General features: G+C 41.3%; 1 protein-coding gene across 1 annotated transcript in view; it reads left to right on the forward strand.

Moving 5' to 3' along the window:
- LOC118950607 (solute carrier family 15 member 1-like) overlaps positions 1–24,819 on the forward strand; it is a 63,665-nt gene that overhangs the window by 22,735 nt on the left and 16,111 nt on the right. Inside the window, exons 12-16 of the mRNA XM_036973781.1 lie at positions 10,628–10,672; positions 11,831–11,863; positions 19,982–20,070; positions 22,556–22,637; positions 24,589–24,708. Of these exons, the coding sequence (XP_036829676.1) occupies positions 10,628–10,672; positions 11,831–11,863; positions 19,982–20,070; positions 22,556–22,637; positions 24,589–24,708 (369 nt within the window). The remainder of the gene's footprint in view (positions 1–10,627; positions 10,673–11,830; positions 11,864–19,981; positions 20,071–22,555; positions 22,638–24,588; positions 24,709–24,819) is intronic.

Consider the following 24,819-nt stretch of genomic DNA (forward strand, 5'->3'; position numbering starts at 1 on the left):
CCTAACCCCAAAGACTACTCACCCTAACCCCTAACCCCTAAGACTACTCACCCTAACCCCTAACCCCTAAGACTACTCACCCTAACCTCTAACTCCTAAGACTACTCACCCTAAACCCTAACCCCTAAGACTATTCACCCTAACCCCTAACCCCTAACCCCTAAGACTATTCACCCTAACCCCTAACCCCTAAGACTACTCACCCTAACCCCTAAGACTACTCACCCTAACCCCTAACCCCTAAGACTACTCACCCTAACCCCTAACCCCTAACACTACTCACCCTAACCCCTAAGACTACTCACCCTAACCCCTAACCCCTAAGACTACTCACCCTAACCCCTAACCCCTAAGACTACTCACCCTAACCCTTAACCCCTAAGACTACTCACCCTAACCCCTAACTCCTAAGACTACTCACCCTAACCCCTAAGACTACTCACCCTAACCTCTAAGACTACTCACCCTAACCCCTAAGACTACTCACCCTAACCCCTAACCCCTAAGACTACTCACCTTAACCCCGAACCCCTAAGACTACTCACCCTAACCCCTAACCCCTAAGACTACTCACCCTAACCCATAACCTTTAAGACTATTCACCCTAACCCCTAAGACTATTCACCCTAACCCCTAACCCCTAAGACTACTCACCCTAACCCCAAGACTATTCACCCTAACCCCTAAGACGACTCACCCTAACCCCTAAGACTACTCACCCTAACCCCTAACCCCTAAGACTACTCACCCTAACCCCTAACCCCTAAGACTACTCACCCTAACCCCTAAACTCTAACCCCTAAGACTACTCACCCTAACCCCTAAACCCTAAGACTACTCACCCTAACCCCTAACCCCTAAGACTACTCTCCCTAACCCCTAACCCCTAAGACTACTCACCCTAACCCCTAACCCCTAAGATTAGTCACTCTAACCCCTAACCCCTAAGACTACTCACCCTAACCCCTAACCCCTAATACTACTCACCCTAACCCCTAACCCCTAAGACTACTCACCCTAACCCCTAACTCCTAAGACTACTCACCCTAACCCCTAACCCCTAATACTACTCACCCTAACCCCTAACCCCTAAGACTACTCACCCTAACCCCTAACCCCTAAGACTACTCACCCTAACCCCTAACCCCTAAGACTACTCACCCTAACCCTTAACCCCTAAGACTACTCACCCTAACCCCTAACCCTAACCCCTAACTCCTAAGACTACTCACCCTAACCCCTAAGACTACTCACCCTAACCTCTAAGACTACTCACCCTAACCCCTAAGACTACTCACCCTAACCCCTAAGACTACTCACCTTAACCCCGAACCCCTAAGACTACTCACCCTAACCCCTAACCCCTAAGACTACTCACCCTAACCCATAACCTTTAAGACTATTCACCCTAACCCCTAAGACTATTCACCCTAACCCCTAACCCCTAAGACTACTCACCCTAACCCCAAGACTATTCACCCTAACCCCTAAGACGACTCACCCTAACCCCTAAGACTACTCACCCTAACCCCTAACCCCTAAGACTACTCACCCTAACCCCTAACCCCTAAGACTACTCACCCTAACCCCTAAACTCTAACCCCTAAGACTACTCACCCTAACCCCTAAACCCTAAGACTACTCACCCTAACCCCTAACCCCTAAGACTACTCTCCCTAACCCCTAACCCCTAAGACTACTCACCCTAACCCCTAACCCCTAAGATTAGTCACTCTAACCCCTAACCCCTAAGACTACTCACCCTAACCCCTAACCCCTAATACTACTCACCCTAACCCCTAACCCCTAAGACTACTCACCCTAACCCCTAACTCCTAAGACTACTCACCCTAACCCCTAACCCCTAATACTACTCACCCTAACCCCTAACCCCTAAGACTACTCACCCTAACCCCTAACCCCTAAGACTACTCACCCTAACCCCTAACCCCTAAGATTACTCACCCTAACCCCTAACCCCTAATACTACTCACCCTAACCCCTAACCCCTAAGACTACTCACCCTAACCCCTAACCCATAAGACTACTCACCCTAACCCCTAACCCCTTAGACTACTCACCCTAACCCCTAACCCCTAAGACTACTCACCCTAACCCTTAACCCCTAACCCCTAAGAATACTCACCCAGACCCCTAACCCCTTAGACTACTCACCCTAACCCCTAACCCCTTAGACTACTCACCCTAAACCCTAACCCCTTAGACTACTCACCCTAACTCCTAACCCCAAAGACTACTCACCCTAACATCTAACCCCTAAGACTACTCACCCTAACCCCTAACCCCTTAGACTACTCACCCTAACCCCTAACCCCTAAGACTACTCACCCTAATCCCTAACCCCAAAGACTACTCACCCTAACCCCTAACCCCTAAGACTACTCACCCTAACCCCTAACCCCTAAGACTACTCACTCTAACCTCTAACTCCTAAGACTACTCACCCTAAACCCTAACCCCTAAGACTATTCACCCTAACCCCTAACCCCTAACCCCCAAGACTATTCACCCTAACCCGTAACCCCTAAGACTACTCACCCTAACCCCTAAGACTACTCACCCTAACCCCTAAGACTACTCACCCTAACCCCTAACCCCTAAGACTACTCACCCTAACCCCTAACCCCTAACACTACTCACCCTAACCCCTAAGACTACTCACCCTAACCCCTAACCCCTAAGACTACTCACCCTAACCCCTAACCCCTAAGACTACTCACCCTAACCCTTAACCCCTAAGACTACTCACCCTAACCCCTAACCCTAACCCCTAACTCCTAAGACTACTCACCCTAACCCCTAAGACTACTCACCCTAACCTCTAAGACTACTCACCCTAACCCCTAAGACTACTCACCCTAACCCCTAACCCCTAAGACTACTCACCTTAACCCCGAACCCCTAAGACTACTCACCCTAACCCCTAACCCCTAAGACTACTCACCCTAACCCATAACCTTTAAGACTATTCACCCTAACCCCTAAGACTATTCACCCTAACCCCTAACCCCTAAGACTACTCACCCTAACCCCAAGACTATTCACCCTAACCCCTAAGACGACTCACCCTAACCCCTAAGACTACTCACCCTAACCCCTAACCCCTAAGACTACTCACCCTAACCCCTAACCCCTAAGACTACTCACCCTAACCCCTAAACTCTAACCCCTAAGACTACTCACCCTAACCCCTAAACCCTAAGACTACTCACCCTAACCCCTAACCCCTAAGACTACTCTCCCTAACCCCTAACCCCTAAGACTACTCACCCTAACCCCTAACCCCTAAGACTACTCTCCCTAACCCCTAACCCCTAAGATTACTCACCCTAACCCCTAACACATAAGACTACTCACACTAACCCCTAACCCCTAAGACTACTCACCCTACCCCCTAACCCCATAACCCCTTAGACTACTCACCCTAACCCCTAACCCCTAAGACTACTCACCCTAACCCCTAACCCCTAAGACTACTCACCCTACCCCCTAACCCCTAACCCCTAAGACTACTCACCCTAACCCCTAACCCCTAAGAATACTCACCCTAACCCCTAACCCCTAATACTACTCACCCTAACCCCTAACCCCTAAGACTACTCACCCTAACCCCTAACCCCTTAGACTACTCACCCTAACCCCTAACCCCTTAGACTACTCACCCTAACCCCTAACCCCTAACACTACTCACCCTAACCCCTAAGACTACTCACCCTAATCCCTAAGACTACTCACCCTACCCCCTAACCCAATAACCACTAAGGCTACTCACCCTAACCCCTAACCCCTAAGATTATTCACCCTAACCCCTAACCCATAATACTACTCACCCTAACCCCTAACCCCTAAAACTACTCACCCTAACCCCTAACCCCTAAGACTACTCACCCTACCCCCTAACCCCTAACCCCTAAGACTACTCACCCTAACCCCTAACCCCTAAGACTACTCACCCTAACCCCTAACCCCTAATACTATTCACCCTAACCCCTAACCCCTAAGACTACTCACCCTAACCCCTAACCCATAAGACTACTCACCCTAACCCCTAACCCCTTAGACTACTCAACCTAACCCTTAACCCCTAACCCCTAAGACTACTCACCCTAACCCCTAACCCCTTAGACTACTCACCCTAACCCCTAACCCCTTAGACAACTCACCCTAACCCCTAACCCCTTAGACTACTCACCCTAACCCCTAACCCCTTAGACTACTCACCCTAACCCCTAACCCCAAAGACTACTCACCCTAACCCTTAACCGCTAACCCCTAAGACTACTCACCCTAGCCCCTAACCCCATAGACTACTCACCCTAACCCATAACCCCTAAGACTACTCACCCTAATCCCTAACCCCAAAGACTACTCACCCTAAACTCTAACCCCTAAGACTACTCACCCTAACCCCTAACCCCTAAGACTACTCACCCTAACCCCTAACTCCTAACACTACACACCCTAAACCCTAACCCCTAAGACTATTCCCCTAACCCCTAACTCCTAACCACTAAGACTATTCACCCTAATCCCTAACACCTAAGATTACTCACCCTAACCCCTAAGACTACTCACCCTAACCCCTAAGACTACTCACCCTAACCCCTAAGACTACTCACCCTAACCCCTAACCCCTAAGACTACTCACCCTAACCCCTAAGACTACTCACCCTAACCCCTAAGACTACTCACCCTAACCCCTAAGACTACTCACCCTAACCCCTAGCCCCTAATACTACTCACCCTAACCCCTAACCGCTAAGACTACTCACCCTAACCCCTAACCCAGAAGACTACTCACCCTAACCCCTAACCTCTAAGACTTCTCACCCTAAACCTTAACCCCTAAGACTATTCACCCTAACCCCTAACCCCTAAAACTACTCACCCTAACCCCTAAGACTACTCACCCTAACCCCTCTCACCCTAACCCCTAACCCCTAAGACTACTCACCCTAACCCCTAACCCCTAAGACTACTCACCCTAACCCCTAAGACTACTCATCCTAACCCCTAACCCCTAAGACTGCTCACCATAACCCTTAACCCCTAAGACTACTCACCCTAACCCCTAACCCCTAACCCCTAAGACTACTCACCCTAACCCCTAACCCCTAAGACTACTCACCCTAACCCCTAACCCCTAACCCCTAAGACTACTCACCCTAAGCCCTAACCCCTAATACTACTCACCCTAACCCCTAACCCCTAAGACTACTCACTCTAACCCCAAAGACTACTCACCCTAACCTCTAAGATTACTTACCCTAACCCCTAACCCCTAACCCCTAAGACTACTCACCCTAACCCCTAACCCCTTAGACTACTCACCCTAACCCCTAACACCTAAGACTACTCACCCTAACCCCTAACCCCTAAGACTACTCACCCTAATCCCTAACCCCTAAGACTACTCACCCTAACCCCTAACCCCTAAGACTACTCACCCTAAACCCTAACCCCTAAGACTACTCACCCTAACCCCTGACCCCTAAGACTACTCACCCTAACCCCTAACCCCTAAGACTACTCACCCTAACCCCTAAGACTACTCACCCTAACCCTAACCCCTAGGACTACTCACCCTAACCCCTAACCCCTAACCCTAACCCCTAACCCCTAAGACTACTCACCCTAACCCCTAAGACTACTCACCCTAACCCCTACCCCCTAATACTACTCACCCTAACCCCTAACCTCTAACCCCTAAGACTACTCACCCTAACCCCTAACCCCTAAGACTACTCACCCTAACCCCTAACCCCTAAGACTACTCACCCTAACCCCTAACCCCTAAGACTACTCACCCTAACCCATAAGACTACTCACCCTAACCCATAAGACTACTCACCCTAACCCCTAAGACTACTCACCCTAACCCCTAACCCAACCCATAACCCCTAAGACTACTCACCCTAACCCCTAAGACTACTCACCCTAACCCCTAAGACTACTCACCCTTACCCCTAAGACTACTCACCGTAACCCCTAACCCCTAAGACTACTCACCCTAACCCCTAACCCCTAACCCCTAAGACTATTCACCCTAACCCCTAACCCCTAATACTACTCACCCTAACCCCTAATCCTACTCACCCTAACCCCTAACCCCTAAGACTACTCACCCTAACCCCTAAGACTACTCACCCTAACCCCTAAGACTACTCACCCTAACCCCTAACCCCTTAGACTACTCACCCTAACCCCTAACCCCTAACACTACTCACCCTAACCCCTAAGACTACTCACCCTAATCCCTAAGACTACTCACCCTACCCCCTAACCCAATAACCACTAAGGCTACTCACCCTAACCCCTAACCCCTAAGATTATTCACCCTAACCCCTAACCCATAATACTACTCACCCTAACCCCTAACCCCTAAAACTACTCACCCTAACCCCTAACCCCTAAGACTACTCACCCTACCCCCTAACCCCTAACCCCTAAGACTACTCACCCTAACCCCTAACCCCTAAGAGTACACACCCTAACCCCTAACCCCTAATACTATTCACCCTAACCCCTAACCCCTAAGACTACTCACCCTAACCCCTAACCCATAAGACTACTCACCCTAACCCCTAACCCCTTAGACTACTCAACCTAACCCTTAACCCCTAACCCCTAAGACTACTCACCCTAACCCCTAACCCCTTAGACTACTCACCCTAACCCCTAACCCCTTAGACAACTCACCCTAACCCCTAACCCCTTAGACTACTCACCCTAACCCCTAACCCCTTAGACTACTCACCCTAACCCCTAACCCCAAAGACTACTCACCCTAACCCTTAACCGCTAACCCCTAAGACTACTCACCCTAGCCCCTAACCCCATAGACTACTCACCCTAACCCATAACCCCTAAGACTACTCACCCTAATCCCTAACCCCAAAGACTACTCACCCTAAACTCTAACCCCTAAGACTACTCACCCTAACCCCTAACCCCTAAGACTACTCACCCTAACCCCTAACTCCTAACACTACACACCCTAAACCCTAACCCCTAAGACTATTCCCCTAACCCCTAACTCCTAACCACTAAGACTATTCACCCTAATCCCTAACACCTAAGATTACTCACCCTAACCCCTAAGACTACTCACCCTAACCCCTAAGACTACTCACCCTAACCCCTAAGACTACTCACCCTAACCCCTAACCCCTAAGACTACTCACCCTAACCCCTAAGACTACTCACCCTAACCCCTAAGACTACTCACCCTAACCCCTAAGACTACTCACCCTAACCCCTAGCCCCTAATACTACTCACCCTAACCCCTAACCGCTAAGACTACTCACCCTAACCCCTAACCCAGAAGACTACTCACCCTAACCCCTAACCTCTAAGACTTCTCACCCTAAACCCTAACCCCTAAGACTATTCACCCTAACCCCTAACCCCTAAAACTACTCACCCTAACCCCTAAGACTACTCACCCTAACCCCTCTCACCCTAACCCCTAACCCCTAAGACTACTCACCCTAACCCCTAACCCCTAAGACTACTCACCCTAACCCCTAAGACTACTCATCCTAACCCCTAACCCCTAAGACTGCTCACCATAACCCTTAACCCCTAAGACTACTCACCCTAACCCCTAACCCCTAACCCCTAAGACTACTCACCCTAACCCCTAACCCCTAAGACTACTCACCCTAACCCCTAACCCCTAAGACTACTCACCCTAAGCCCTAACCCCTAATACTACTCACCCTAACCCCTAACCCCTAAGACTACTCACTCTAACCCCTAAGACTACTCACCCTAACCTCTAAGATTACTCACCCTAACCCCTAACCCCTAACCCCTAAGACTACTCACCCTAACCCCTAACCCCTTAGACTACTCACCCTAACCCCTAACACCTAAGACTACTCACCCTAACCCCTAACCCCTAAGACTACTCACCCTAATCCCTAACCCCTAAGACTACTCACCCTAACCCCTAACCCCTAAGACTACTCACCCTAAACCCTAACCCCTAAGACTACTCACCCTAACCCCTGACCCCTAAGACTACTCACCCTAACCCCTAACCCCTAAGACTACTCACCCTAACCCCTAAGACTACTCACCCTAACCCTAACCCCTAGGACTACTCACCCTAACCCCTAACCCCTAACCCTAACCCCTAAGACTACTCACCCTAACCCCTAAGACTACTCACCCTAACCCCTACCCCCTAATACTACTCACCCTAACCCCTAACCTCTAACCCCTAAGACTACTCACCCTAACCCCTAACCCCTAAGACTACTCACCCTAACCCCTAACCCCTAAGACTACTCACCCTAACCCCTAACCCCTAAGACTACTCACCCTAACCCATAAGACTACTCACCCTAACCCATAAGACTACTCACCCTAACCCCTAAGACTACTCACCCTAACCCCTAACCCAACCCATAACCCCTAAGACTACTCACCCTAACCCCTAAGACTACTCACCCTAACCCCTAAGACTACTCACCCTAACCCCTAAGACTACTCACCCTAACCCCTAACCCCTAAGACTACTCACCCTAACCCCTAACCCCTGACCCCTAAGACTATTCACCCTAACCCCTAACCCCTAATACTACTCACCCTAACCCCTAATCCTACTCACCCTAACCCCTAACCCCTAAGACTACTCACCCTAACCCCTAAGACTACTCACCCTAACCCCTAAGACTACTCACCCTAACCCCTAAGACTACTCACCCTAACCCCTACCCCCTAATACTACTCACCCTAACCCCTAACCCCTAAGACTACTCACCCTAACCCCTAACCCCTAAGACTACTCACCCTAACCCCTAACCCCTAAGACTACTCACCCTAACCCATAAGACTACTCACCCTAACCCCTAAGACTACTCACCCTAACCCCTAAGACTACTCACCCTAACCCCTAACCCAACCCATAACCCCTAAGACTACTCACCATAACCCCTAAGACTACTCACCCTAACCCCTAAGACTACTTACCCTAACCCCTAACCCCTAACCCCTAAGACTACTCACCCTAACCCCTAACCCCTAACCCCTAAGACTATTCACCCTAACCCCTAACCCCTAATACTACTCACCCTAACCCCTAATCCTACTCACCCTAACCCCTAAGACTACTCACCCTAACCCCTAAGACTACTCACCCTAACCCCTAATCCTACTCACCCTAACCCCTAACCCCTAAGACTACTCACCCTAACCCCTAAGACTACTCACCCTAACCCCTACCCCCTAATACTACTCACCCTAACCCCTAACCCCTAACCTCTAACCCCTAAGACTACTCACCCTAACCCCTAACCCCTAAGACTACTCACCCTAACCCCTAACCCCTAAGACTACTCACCCTAACCCCTAACCCCTAAGACTACTCACCCTAACCCATAAGACTACTCACCCTAACCCCTAAGACTACTCACCCTAACCCCTAACCCAACCCATAACCCCTAAGACTACTCACCCTAACCCATAAGACTACTCACCCTAACCCCTAAGACTACTCACCCTAACCCCTAAGACTACTCACCCTAACCCCTAAGACTACTCACCCTAACCCCTAAGACTACTGCCCAAACAGCCCTGCTAGATATTAAGGATACTTTGTAAATACTTTGTGCACAAGAGCTGTGCCATAGGACCACAGACTACACCTTGGCAGTAGACTGAGCTGTTCCATAGAACCACAGACTACACCTTGGCAGTAGACTGAGCTGTGCCATAGAACCACAGACTACACCTTGGCAGTAGACTGAGCTGTGCCATAGAACCACAGACTACACCTTGGTAGTAGACTGAGCTGTGCCATAGAACCACAGACTACACCTTGGCAGTAGACTGAGCTGTGCCATAGAACCACAGACTACACCTTGGCAGTAGACTGTGCTGTGCCATAGAACCACATACTAAACATTGGCAGTAGACTGAGCTGTGCCATAGGACCACAGACCTCACCTTGGCAGTAGACTGAGCTGTGCCATAGAACCACAGACTACACCTTGGCAGTAGACTGAGCTGTGCCATAGAACCACAGACTACACCTTGGTAGTAGACTGAGCTGTGCCATAGAACCACAGACTACACCTTGGCAGTAGACTGAGCTGTGCCATAGAACCACAGACTACACCTTGGCAGTAGACTGTGCTGTGCCATAGAACCACAGACTAAACATTGGCAGTAGACTGAGCTGTGCCATAGGACCACAGACCTCACCTTGGCAGTAGACTGAGCTGTGCCATAGAACCACAGACTACACCTTGGCAGTAGACTGAGCTGTGCCATAGAACCACAGACTACACCTTGGTAGTAGACTGAGCTGTGCCATAGAACCACAGACTACACCTTGGCAGTAGACTGAGCTGTGCCATAGAACCACAGACTACACCTTGGCAGTAGACTGAGCTGTGCCATAGAACCACAGACTAAACCTTGGCAGTAGACTGAGCTGTGCCATAGGACCACAGACCTCAACTTGGCAGTAGACTGAGCTGTGCCATAGAACCACAGACTACACCTTGGCAGTAGACTGAGCTGTGCCATAGAACCACAGACTACAGTATTTTAAGGCGGTTGAGATCCTCCTAAACTCCTGTGTCTCCTCCCCAGGGCTCCAGATGGACCCTCCAGGCCACCACCATGGACGGAAACTTTGTACGTGTAATTCAACCCTCAGAAACAACAATGATATAAGGGTTAGGGTTATTACTATTGATCAAATGATATTTGAATTCAATATTAATGACACCCAAGGACATGTTTACCTGAATTAAAGACACCCAAAGACATGTTTACCTAACTTAATGACACCCAAGGACATGTTTACCTGAATTAATGACACCCAAGGACATGTTTACCTGAATTAATGACACCCAAGGACATGTTTACCTGAATTAATGACACCCAAGGACATGTTACCCTGAGTTAATGACACCCAGGGACATGTTAACCTGAATTAATGACACCCAAGGATGTGTATACCTGAATTAATGACACCCAAGGACATGTTACCCTGAGTTAATGACACCCAGGGACATGTTTACCTGAATTAATGACACCCAAGGACATGTTACCCTGAGTTAATGACACCCAGGGACATGTTCACCTGAATTAAAGACACCCAGGGACATGTTCACCTGAATTCACCTGAATTAAAGACACAATTAAGGAAGATTGAATCTGCAATAGGTAAGCAGCTTGGTTTGAAGAAATCAACTGTGGGAGCAATTACTAGGAAATGGAAAACATACAAGACCACTGATAATCTCCCTCGATTTGGGGCTCCACGCAAGATCTCACCCCGTGGGGTCAAATTGATCACAAGAACGGTGAGCAAAAATCCCAGAACCACACGGGGGGACCTAGTGAATGACCTGCAGAGAGCTGGGACCAAAGTAACAAAGCCTACCATCTGTAACACACTACGCCGCCAGGGACTCAAATCCTGCAGTGCTAGACGTGTCCCCCTGCTTAAGCCAGTACATGTCCAGGCCCGTCTGAAGTTTGCTAGAGAGCATTTGGATGATCCAGAAGAAGGTTGGGAGAATGTCATATGGTCAGATGAAACCAAAATATAACTTTTTGGTAAAAACTCAACTCGTCGTGTTTGGAGGACAAAGAATGCTGAGTTGCAGCCAAAGAACACCATACCTACTGTGAAGCATGGGGGTGGAAACATCATGCTTTGGGGCTGTTTTCTGCAAAGGGACCAGGACGACTGATCCGTGTAAAGGAAAGAATGAATGGGACATGTTCACCTGAATTAAAGACACCCAAGAACATGCGTAACTAACTGCTGTTTCTCCTCCGCAGGGAATTCTCATGGTGCAGCCAGATCAGATGCAGGTGAGCCACTTCCCCTATCTTTATATGCTAACAACTTAAACTATACTAACTATACAAACGATATACTAACTCTATAAACAATATACTAACTATATAAACCATATTCTAACTCTATAAACCATATACTAACTATATATACTAACTCTATAAACCATGTACTAACTATATAAACCATATACTAACTATATGTACTAACTATATATACTAACTATATAAACCATATACTAACTATATAAACCATATACTAACTCTATAAACCATATATTAACTATATATACTAACTCTATAAACCATGTACTAACTATATGTACTAACTCTATAAACCATATACTAACGCTATAAACCATATACTAACTATATGTACTAACTATATATACTAACTATATATACTAACTCTATAAACCATATACTAACTATATAAACCATATACTAACGCTATAAACCATATACTAACTATATAAACCATATACTAACTCTATAAACCATATACTAACTATATATACTAACTATATAAACCATATACTAACTATATAAACCATATACTAACTATATATACTAACTATATAAACCATATACTAACGCTATAAACCATATACTAACGCTATAAACCATATACTAACTCTATAAACCATATACTAACTATATATACTAACTATATATACTAACTATATAAACCATATACTAACTATATATACTAACTATATAAACCATATACTAACGCTATAAACCATATACTAACTATATAAACCATATACTAACTATATAAACCATATACTAACTATAAATACTAACTATATATACTAACTATATAAACCATATACTAACTATATATACTAACTATATATACTAACTATATAAACCATATACTAACTATACAAACCATATACTAACTCTATAAACCATATACTAACTATATGTACTAACTATATATACTAACTATATATACTAACTTGATTTGATTTGATTTGATACCTATATAAACCATATACTAACTATATGAACCATATACTAACTATATATACTAACTATATAATATACTAACTCTATAAACCATAGACTAACTATATAAACCATATACTAACTATATAAACCATATACTAACTATATATACTAACTATATATACTAACTATATATACTAACTATATATACTAACTCTATAAACCATATACTAACTATATGTACTAACTATATATACTAACTATATATACTAACTATATAAACCATATACTAACTATATAAACCATATAATAACTATATATACTATATATATACTAACTATATATACTAACTCTATAAACCATAGACTAACTATATAAACCATAGACTATATATACAAACCATATACTAACTCTATAAACCATATACTAACTATATGTACTAACTATATATACTAACTATATATACTAACTCTATAAACCATATACTAACTATATAAACCATATACTAACTATATATACTAACTATATAAACCATATACTAACTATATAAACCATATACTAACTATATATACTAACTATATATACTAACTATATAAACCATATACTAACTATATATACTAACTATATAAACCATGTACTAACTATATATACTAACTATACTACCTATATATATATATATATATATATATATTAACTATACTAACTATACATATATATATATATATATATACTAACTATATAAACCATATACTAACTATATATACTAACTATACTAACTATATATACTAACTATATAAACCATATACTAACTATACAAACCATATACTAACTATATAAACCATATACTAACGCTATAAACCATATACTAACTATATATACTAGCTATATATACTAACTATACTACCTATATATATATATATATTAACTATACTAACTATATATATATATATATATATATATATATATATATATATATATATATATATACTAACTATATAAACCATATACTAACTATATATACTAACTATATATACTAACTATATATACTAACTATATAAACCATATACTAACTATATAAACCATATACTAACGCTATAAACCATATACTAACTATATAAACCATATACTAACTATACAAACCATATACTAACTATATATACTAACTATACTAACTATATATACTAACTATATAAACCATATACTAACTATATAAACCATATAATAACTATATATACTATATATATACTAACTATATATACTAACTCTATAAACCATAGACTAACTATATAAACCATAGACTATATATACAAACCATATACTAACTCTATAAACCATATACTAACTATATGTACTAACTATATATACTAACTATATATACTAACTCTATAAACCATATACTAACTATATAAACCATATACTAACTATATATACTAACTATATAAACCATATACTAACTATATAAACCATATACTAACTATATATACTAACTATATATACTAACTATATAAACCATATACTAACTATATATACTAACTATATAAACCATGTACTAACTATATATACTAACTATACTACCTATATATATATATATATATATATATATTAACTATACTAACTATACATATATATATATATATATATATATATATACTAACTATATAAACCATATACTAACTATATATACTAACTATACTAACTATATATACTAACTATATAAACCATATACTAACTATACAAACCATATACTAACTATATAAACCATATACTAACGCTATAAACCATATACTAACTATATATACTAGCTATATATACTATATAAACCATATACTAACGCTATAAACCATATACTAACTATATATACTAGCTATATATACTAACTATACTACCTATATATATATATATATTAACTATACTAACTATATATATATATATATATATATATATATATATATATATATATATATATATATATATATATACTAACTATATAAACCATATACTAACTATATATACTAACTATATATACTAACTATATATACTAACTATATAAACCATATACTAACTATATAAACCATATACTAACGCTATAAACCACATACTAACTATATAAACCATATACTAACTATACAAACCATATACTAACTATATATACTAACTATACTAACTATATATACTAACTATATAAACCATATACTAACTATATATACTAACTATATAAACCATATACTAACGCTATAAACCATATACTAACTATACAAACCATATACTAACTATATAAACCATATACTAACTATATAAACCATAAACTAACTATATGTACTAACTCTATAAACCATATACTAACTATATATATTAACTATACTAACTATATATATATTAACTATACTACCTATATAGATATATATATATAAATATATATATATTAACTATACTAACTCTACAAACCATATACCAACTCTATAAACCATATACTAACTATATGTAATAACTATATATACTAACTATATATATATATATATATATATATATATATATATATATATATATATATATATATATATATATATTAACTATACTAACTATGTTTACTAACTATACTAACTATATATACTAACTATATATATATATTTACAGTGGGGCAAAAAAGTATTTAGTCAGCTACCAATTGTGCAAGTTCTCCCACTTAAAAAGATGAGAGAGGCCTGTAATTTTCATCATAGGTACACTTCAACTATGACAGACAAAATGAGAGGGAAAAATCACATTGTAGGATTTTTTATGAATTTATTTGCAAATTATGGTGGAAAATAAGTATTTGGTCACCTAAAAACAAGCAAGATTTCTGGCTCTCACAGACCTTCTTTAAGAGGCTCCTCTGTCCTCCACTCGTTACCTGTATTAATAGCACCTGTTTGAACTTGTTATCAGTATAAGAGACACCTGTCCACAACCTCAAACAGTCACACTCCAAACTCCACTATGGCCAAGACCAAAGAGCTGTCAAAGGACACCCGAAACAAAATTGTAGACCTGCACCAGGCTGGGAAGATTGAATCTGCAATAGGTAAGCAGCTTGGTTTGAAGAAAACAACTGTGGGAGCAATTACTAGGAAATGGAAGACATACAAGACCACTGATAATCTCCCTCGATTTGGGGCTCCACGCAAGATCTCACCCCGTGGGGTCAAATTGATCACAAGAACGGTGAGCAAAAATCCCAGAACCACACGGGGGGACCTAGTGAATGACCTGCAGAGAGCTGGGACCAAAGTAACAAAGCCTACCATCAGTAACACACTACGCCGCCAGGGACTCAAATCCTGCAGTGCTAGACGTGTCCCCCTGCTTAAGCCAGTACATGTCCAGGCCCGTCTGAAGTTTGCTAGAGAGCATTTGGATGATCCAGAAGAAGATTGGGAGAATGTCATATGTTCAGATGAAACCAAAATATAACTTTTTGGTAAAAACTCAACTCGTCGTGTTTGGAGGACAAAGAATGCTGAGTTGCAGCCAAAGAACACCATACCTACTGTGAAGCATGGGGGTGGAAACATCATGCTTTGGGGCTGTTTTTCTGCAAAGGGACCAGGACGACTGATCCGTGTAAAGGAAAGAATGAATGGGGCCATGTATCGTGAGATTTTGAGTGAAAACCAAGGGTTAGGGTTAGGGTTAGGGTTATGCTAACCCTAACCCAGCAAGGGCATTGAAGATGAAATGTGGCTGGGTCTTTCAGCATGACAATGATCCCAAACACACCGCCCGAGCAACGAAGGAGTGGCTTCGTAAGAAGCATAGAAAATCTTTGGAGGGAGTTGAAAGTCCGTGTTGCCCACCAACAGCCCCAAAACATCACTGCCTAGAGGAGATCTGCATGGAGGAATGGGCCAAAATACCAGCAACAGTGTGTGAAAACCTTGTGAAGACTTACAGAAAATGTTTGACCTCTGTCATTGCCAACAAAGGGTATATAACAAAGTATTGAGATAAACTTTTGTTATTGACCAAATACATATTTTCCACCATAATTTGCAAATAAATTCATTACAAATCATACAATGTGATTTTTGGGATTTTTTTTCTAATTTGTCTGTCATAGTTGAAGTGTACCTATGATGAAAATTACAGGCCTCTCTAATTTTTTTAACTTAAAGTGGGAGAACTTGCACAATTGCTGGCTGACAATACTTTTTTGCCCCACTGTATATGCTAACAACACTAACTATATATACAAACTATACTAACTCTATATACTAACTATACTAACTACATATACTAACTCTATATACGAACTATACTAACTACATATACTAACTATACTAACGAAATATACTAACTATACTAACTATACTAACGAAATATACTAACGAAATATACTAACTATATATACTAACTATATATATATATATACTAACTATACTAACTATATATGTATACTAACTATACTGCCTATATATACTAGCTTTACTAACTATATATACACACTGACTATATATACTAACTATAATAACTATATATATATACTAACTATATATATATATATATTAACTATATATACTAACTACATATATACTAACTATGCTAACTATATATACACTAAATATACTAACTATATATTCACTATCTACACGAACTATACTAACTATATATACTAACTATACTAACTCTATATACTAACTGTAACGGTTCTCTTGAGGTGAAGGAGAGGCGGACCAAAGCGCAGCGTGGTTATTTTGATTCATGTTTAATAAATCACTTCACATGAACAAACTAACAAAAACAAGAAATGGGAAAACCCAAAACAGCCCTATCTGGTGCAAACACAGAGACAGGAACAATCACCCACAAACACACAGTGAAACCCAGGCTACCTAAGTATGATTCTCAATCAGAGACAACTAATGACACCTGCCTCTGATTGAGAACCATACTAGGCCGAAACATAGAAATACCCAAATCATAGAAAAACAAACATAGACTGACCACCCCAACTCACGCCCTGACCATACTAAATAAATACAAAACAAAGGAAATAAAGGTCAGAACGTGACACTAACTATATATACTATCTCTATATACTAACTATACTAACTATATATACTATCTCTATATACTAACTATACTAACTATATATACTATCTCTATATACTAACTATATATACTATCTCTATATACTAACTATACTAACTATATATACTATCTCTATATACTAACTATACTAACTATATATACTATCTCTATATACTAACTATACATACTAACTATACTAACTCTATATACTATATACTAACTATATATACTATCTCTATATACTAACTATACTAACTATATATACTATCTCTATATACTAACTATACTAACTATATATACTATCTCTATATACTAACTATACTAACTATATATACTATCTCTATATACTAACTATACTAACTATATATACTATCTCTATATACTAACTATACTAACTATATATACTATCTCTATATACTAACTATACTAACTATATATACTATCTCTATATACTAACTATACTAACTATATATACTATCTCTATATACTAACTATATATACTATCTCTATATACTAACTATACATACTAACTATACTAACTCTATATACTATATACTAACTATATATACTATCTCTATATACTAACTATACTAACTATATATACTATCTCTATATACTAACTATACTAACTATATATACTATCTCTATATACTAACTATACTAACTATATATACTATCTCTATATACTAACTATATATACTATCTCTATATACTAACTATACATACTAACTATACTAACTCTATATACTATATACTAACTATATATACTATCTCTATATACTAACTATACTAACTATATATACTATCTCTATATACTAACTATACTAACTATATATACTATCTCTATATACTAACTATACTAACTATATATACTATCTCTATATACTAACTATACATACTAACTATACTAACTCTATATACTATATACTAACTATATATACTATCTCTATATACTAACTATACTAACTATATATACTATCTCTATATACTAACTATACTAACTATATATACTATCTCTATATACTAACTATACTAACTATATATACTAACTATACTAACTATATATACTATCTCTATATACTAACTATACTAACTATATATACTAACTATACTAACTATATATACTAGCCTTATTGATTAAATATACCAGACTCCTCTGGCCTTATTGATTAAATATACCAGACCTCCTCTGGCCTTATTGATTAAATATACCAGACCTCCTCTGGCCTTATTGATTAAATATACCAGACCTCCTCTGGCCTTATTGATTAAATATACCAGACCCCCTCTGGCCTTATTGATTAAATATACCAGACCTCCTCTGGCCTTATTGATTAAATATACCAGACCTCTGGCCTTATTGATTAAATATACCAGACCTCCTCTGGCCTTATTGATTAAATATACCAGACTCCTCTGGCCTTACTACTTAAATATACCAGACCTCCTCTGGCCTTATTGATTAAATATACCAGACTCCTCTGGCCTTATTGATTAAATATACCAGACCTCCTCTGGCCTTATTGATTAAATATACCAGACCTCCTCTGGCCTTATTGATTAAATATACCAGACCTCTGGCCTTATTGATTAAATATACCAGACTCCTCTAGCCTTATTGATTAAATATACCAGACCTCTGGCCTTATTGATTAAATATACCAGACCTCCTCTGGCCTTATTGATTAAATATACCAGACCTCCTCTGGCCTTATTGATTAAATATACCAGACTCCTCTGGCCTTATTGATTAAATATACCAGACCTCTGGCCTTATTGATTAAATATACCAGACCTCCTCTGGCCTTATTGATTAAATATACCAGACCTCCTCTGGCCTTATTGATTAAATATACCAGACCTCCTCTGGCCTTATTGATTAAATATACCAGACCTCCTCTGGCCTTATTGATTAAATATACCAGACCTCCTCTGGCCTTATTGATTAAATATACCAGACCTCCTCTGGCCTTATTGATTAAATATACCAGACCTCCTCTGGCCTTATTGATTAAATATACCAGACCTCCTCTGGCCTTATTGATTAAATATATACTATAATTTGTAGGCGTGACATGCTCTTCCCATGTTCTGCTTCCTGTCTGTCAGACTGTCAACCCCATCCTGATCCTGGCCCTGGTCCCCATCATGGACAGCCTGGTCTACCCTCTCATAAAGAAATGCCACCTGAACTTTACGTGAGTTGTGTGACTGCTGACACACGTTTTCAAAACTGTCTCCTTTTTTCAAAACTCTACACGCAATTCCCAAAACTGCACACACAAAATGCCTCACATCTCCTACAAAATGTAACACTGCATTCAAAATGCCATAAACACATGTCAGAATAATGGAGGGAAGTATAACCTAGCATGGCGTATCCAACCTTGGACAGAGGCAACCTCTGTGTCCCCACATGCGTCCTCCATTGCCTGGAGAAGCGGCATGCGGGCATAGGGTTGGCTCATAGATCATACACTTTCCAGCGCCAGGCTGAGAAGAATTCCTCTATGGGATTTAGACAAGGTGAATATTGGGGTAGGTACAAAACTACACATTGTGGATGGGGTGGCAAACCAGTTTTGGACCAGAACAGCCCGGTGAAAACCACAAATCTAGCAGGCTCCTGATCTGTATCAGGGACAAGCATCCTGAAAAGTGAGCATATGGCCGGTGTTGTACGGACCCAGTGTGGCGTTGTGATGGAGGACCCCGTTTTGAGTGAGCATATGGCCGGTGTTGTACGGACCCAGTGTGGCGTTGTGATGGAGGACCCCGTTTTGAGTGAGCATATGGCCGGTGTTGAACGGACCCAGTGTGGCATTGTGATGGAGGACCCCGTTTTGAGTGATGGCAGCACATATAGTTACCCCCACGCTGTCCAGGGACATTGGTAGTTGCCCTCTGTCCTATTCCATTTCTTCCGCGGCGCCTGGTTTTGATGAGGTTGAAGCCAACCTCATCCACATAAATAAAATCATGGAGAACTACATGGGCATCCAGCTCCAATACTCTCTGTAACAGACAAAAGGATATACAGAGGAGTAAATATGGTCTGAAGTACTGGAAGTAGTGTTGCATACATACCTCTACAAAGTCATGTTGCATATTCTTGCCTCTGTCAGAGTTTCTCTCAAATGGCACCTTGTGAAGTTGTTTCATCGTCACTCGGTGCCGTTGGAGGATGCGTTGTGTGGTCGACAGGCTTACAGCATTGATGTTGTTAAATATGGTGTCGTTATTCAAGATATGCTCTCTTATCTCTCGAATCCTAATTGCATTGTCGGCCAAAACCATATTTATAATTGCAGTCTCTTGTACATCTGTAAACAAGCGTCCTCGTCCTCCATGATGTCTTTGCCTTTCCACTCTGTACAGAATTCAAACACAGTCTGTGTTCAGCATAGGAACTGTAAACAATGTACAACAACATGTAGTACAGCCTGATAACCAACCTCATTCATTCAATGCAGTGCAGTAAATGGATGACTTAGAGTTACAAATGTTTATGCAATACTATGCAGTCATACGTATTTTACAGTACATTACTGTAATGCTAAAATAGTCATTATATAGTTGCATACCTGTTCTCATTTCTGAAGGGTCGAATTATGGACGCCACTGTAAATCGACTCAAGTTGGGCTGGACTCTCAGTCCAGCCTCTCTCATGGTCAAACCGTGGTTGATCACATGATCAACAAGTGTTGCCCTAATCTCATCAGAGATGGCTCTCCTTCCTTCTCTTCTTTGCCCTCGTCCTCTTCTTCCTCTTCCTCTCCCTCCTACTCCTCTTGCTCTCTGTCCATTGTTGACATCCATTGTTCAAAACAGGTAATCTGACCTTTGACCTATTTATAGGCCTATACTACAGTAAAGCAGTGATTGGTTAGTGATCAGTTAAGCTATTAGTGTTTGCACATGTGAGGAGTGTGTGTGTGACCTGGTGAATAAGCGTAGCATTTTGATTGGTTGTGTTTGGAAAAGGAAAACAAGTCACTTCCTGTTAGAATTGTGTGTAGTGTTTTGAAAAAAGTGTTTCATGCAATTGACAACTGAGTCAAAGGCTGAGAAATAGCTAATGGTTTGGATATTTGGTGTGTGGTTTTGCACTATGGTTTTGGATATTTGGTGTGTAGTTTTGCACTATGGTTTTGGATATTTGGTGTGTAGTTTTGCACTATGGTTTTGGATATTTGGTGTGTAGTTTTGCACTATGGTTTTGGATATTTGGTGTGTGGTTTTGCACTATGGTTTTGGATATTTGGTGTGTGGTTTTGCACTTTGAGTGAGAGGTTTCAAAACTCGTGTGACATGAAAAGATTTTGTGTGTAAGCAGTTGGAAAAAACTGTAACAGAGTCACACAGACTGGGCCTCGCGTTGTTGTGTGACCTGTGTGTGTGTCTGTGTCTGTGTGTGTGTGTGTGTGTGTGTGTGTGTGTGTGTGTGTGTGTGTGTGTGTGTGTGTGTGTGTGTGTGTGTGTGTTGTGTGTGTGTGTGTCTGTGTCTGTGTCTGGGTGTGTGTTGTGTGTCTGGGTGTGTGTTGTGTGTCTGGGTGTGTGTTGTGTGTGTGTGTGTGTGTGTGTGTGTGTGTGTGTGTGTGTGTGTGTCTGTCTGTCTGTGTCTGTCTGTCTGTCTGTCTGTCTGTCTGTCTGTCTGTCTGTCTGTCTGTCTGTCTGTGTAGGCCTCTGAAGAGGATGACAGTAGGGATGCTGATTGCTGCGTTGGCTTTTGTAGCCGCTGCCCTGCTGCAGTTACAGATTGATGTGAGTATATATAGTATATATACACATACATACACCCCCCCCCCACACATACATATAGTATATATACACATACACCCCCCCCCCACACATACATATAGTATATATACACATACACCCCCCCCCCACACATACATATAGTATATATACACATACACACACACATACACCCCCCCACACACATACATATAGTATATATACACATACACCCCCCCCCCACACATACATATAGTATATATACACATACACCCCCCCCCCACACATACATATAGTATATATACACATACACACACACATACACCCCCCCCCCACACATACATATAGTATATATACACATACACCCCCCCCCCACACATACATATAGTATATATACACATACACACACACATACACCCCCCCACACACATACACATAGTATATATACACATACACACACACATACACCCCCCCCCACACATATATAGTATATATACACATACACACACACATACACCCCCCCCCCACACATACATATAGTATATATACACATACACACACACATACACCCCCCCCCCCCCCCACATACATATAGTATATATACACATACACACACACATACACCCCCCCACACACATACATATAGTATATATACACATACACACACACATACACCCCCCCCCCACACATACATATAGTATATATACACATACACCCCCCCCCCACATACATATAGTATATATACACATACACACACACATACACCCCCCCACACACATACATATAGTATATATACACATACACACACACATACACCCCCCCCCCCCCCACATACATATAGTATATATACACATACACCCCCCCCCCACACATATATAGTATATATACACATACACACACACATACACCCCCCCCCCACACATATATAGTATATATACACATACACACACACATACACCCCCCCACACACACATACATATAGTATATATACACATACACACACACATACACCCCCCCACACACATACATATAGTATATATACACATACACATACACATACACCCCCCCCACACACATACATATAGTATATATACACATACACACACACATACACCCCCCCACACACATACATATAGTATATATACACATACACCCCCCCCCCACACATACATATAGTATATATACACATACACACACACATACACCCCCCCCCCCACATACATATAGTATATATACACATACACATACACATACACCCCCCCCCCACACATACATATAGTATATATACACATACACACACATACACCCCCCCACACACATACATATAGTATATATACACATACACCCCCCCCCCCACACATACATATAGTATATATACACATACACACACACATACACCCCCCCACACACATACATATAGTATATATACACATACACACACACATACACCCCCCCACACACATACATATAGTATATATACACATACACACACAAATACACCCCCCCACACACACATACACCCCCCCCACACATACACCCCCCCCACACATACAACCCCCCACACATACACCCCCCCACACACATACACCCCCCCAAACACACATACAACCCCCCCCAAACATACACCCCCCCAAACACACATACACCCCCCCAAACACACATACACCCCCCCAAACACACATACACCCCCCCACACATACACCCCCCCAAACACACATACACCCCCCCAAACACACATACACCCCCCCCAAACACACATACACCCCCCCCACACATACACCCCCTCAAACACACATACACCCCCCCACACACATACACCCCCTCCAAACACACATACACCCCCCCCACACATACATACACCCCCCACACACATACACCCCCCCCACATATACACCCCCCCACCCACACACACACACACACACAGTGAGAGAGCAGAAGAGAGTGACAGGGTAAGGGCACGTTTTAATTGTTCTTGCAGCAAACCCTTCCCAAGCTGCCCAAAGGTGTGGCAGGCCAGGTCAAGTTCCTGAATCTCAACCAGGCCCCGCTGACTGTTACTATCGATGGGACAGCTGATGTGTCTGTACCAGCTCACCAGGCAAGTCATTTAGCCTCTACTTTCATGTCAAGTGGTGCTCAAAAACTATTCTTGTCTGTCATTGAAGACACATTCTGATCCCTGTTTCCATGACCATGATCCTCCCTGCTT

This window comes from Oncorhynchus mykiss, unplaced genomic scaffold (genome assembly GCF_013265735.2).
Source record: "Oncorhynchus mykiss isolate Arlee unplaced genomic scaffold, USDA_OmykA_1.1 un_scaffold_316, whole genome shotgun sequence".
NCBI classification, from domain to species: domain Eukaryota; kingdom Metazoa; phylum Chordata; class Actinopteri; order Salmoniformes; family Salmonidae; genus Oncorhynchus; species Oncorhynchus mykiss.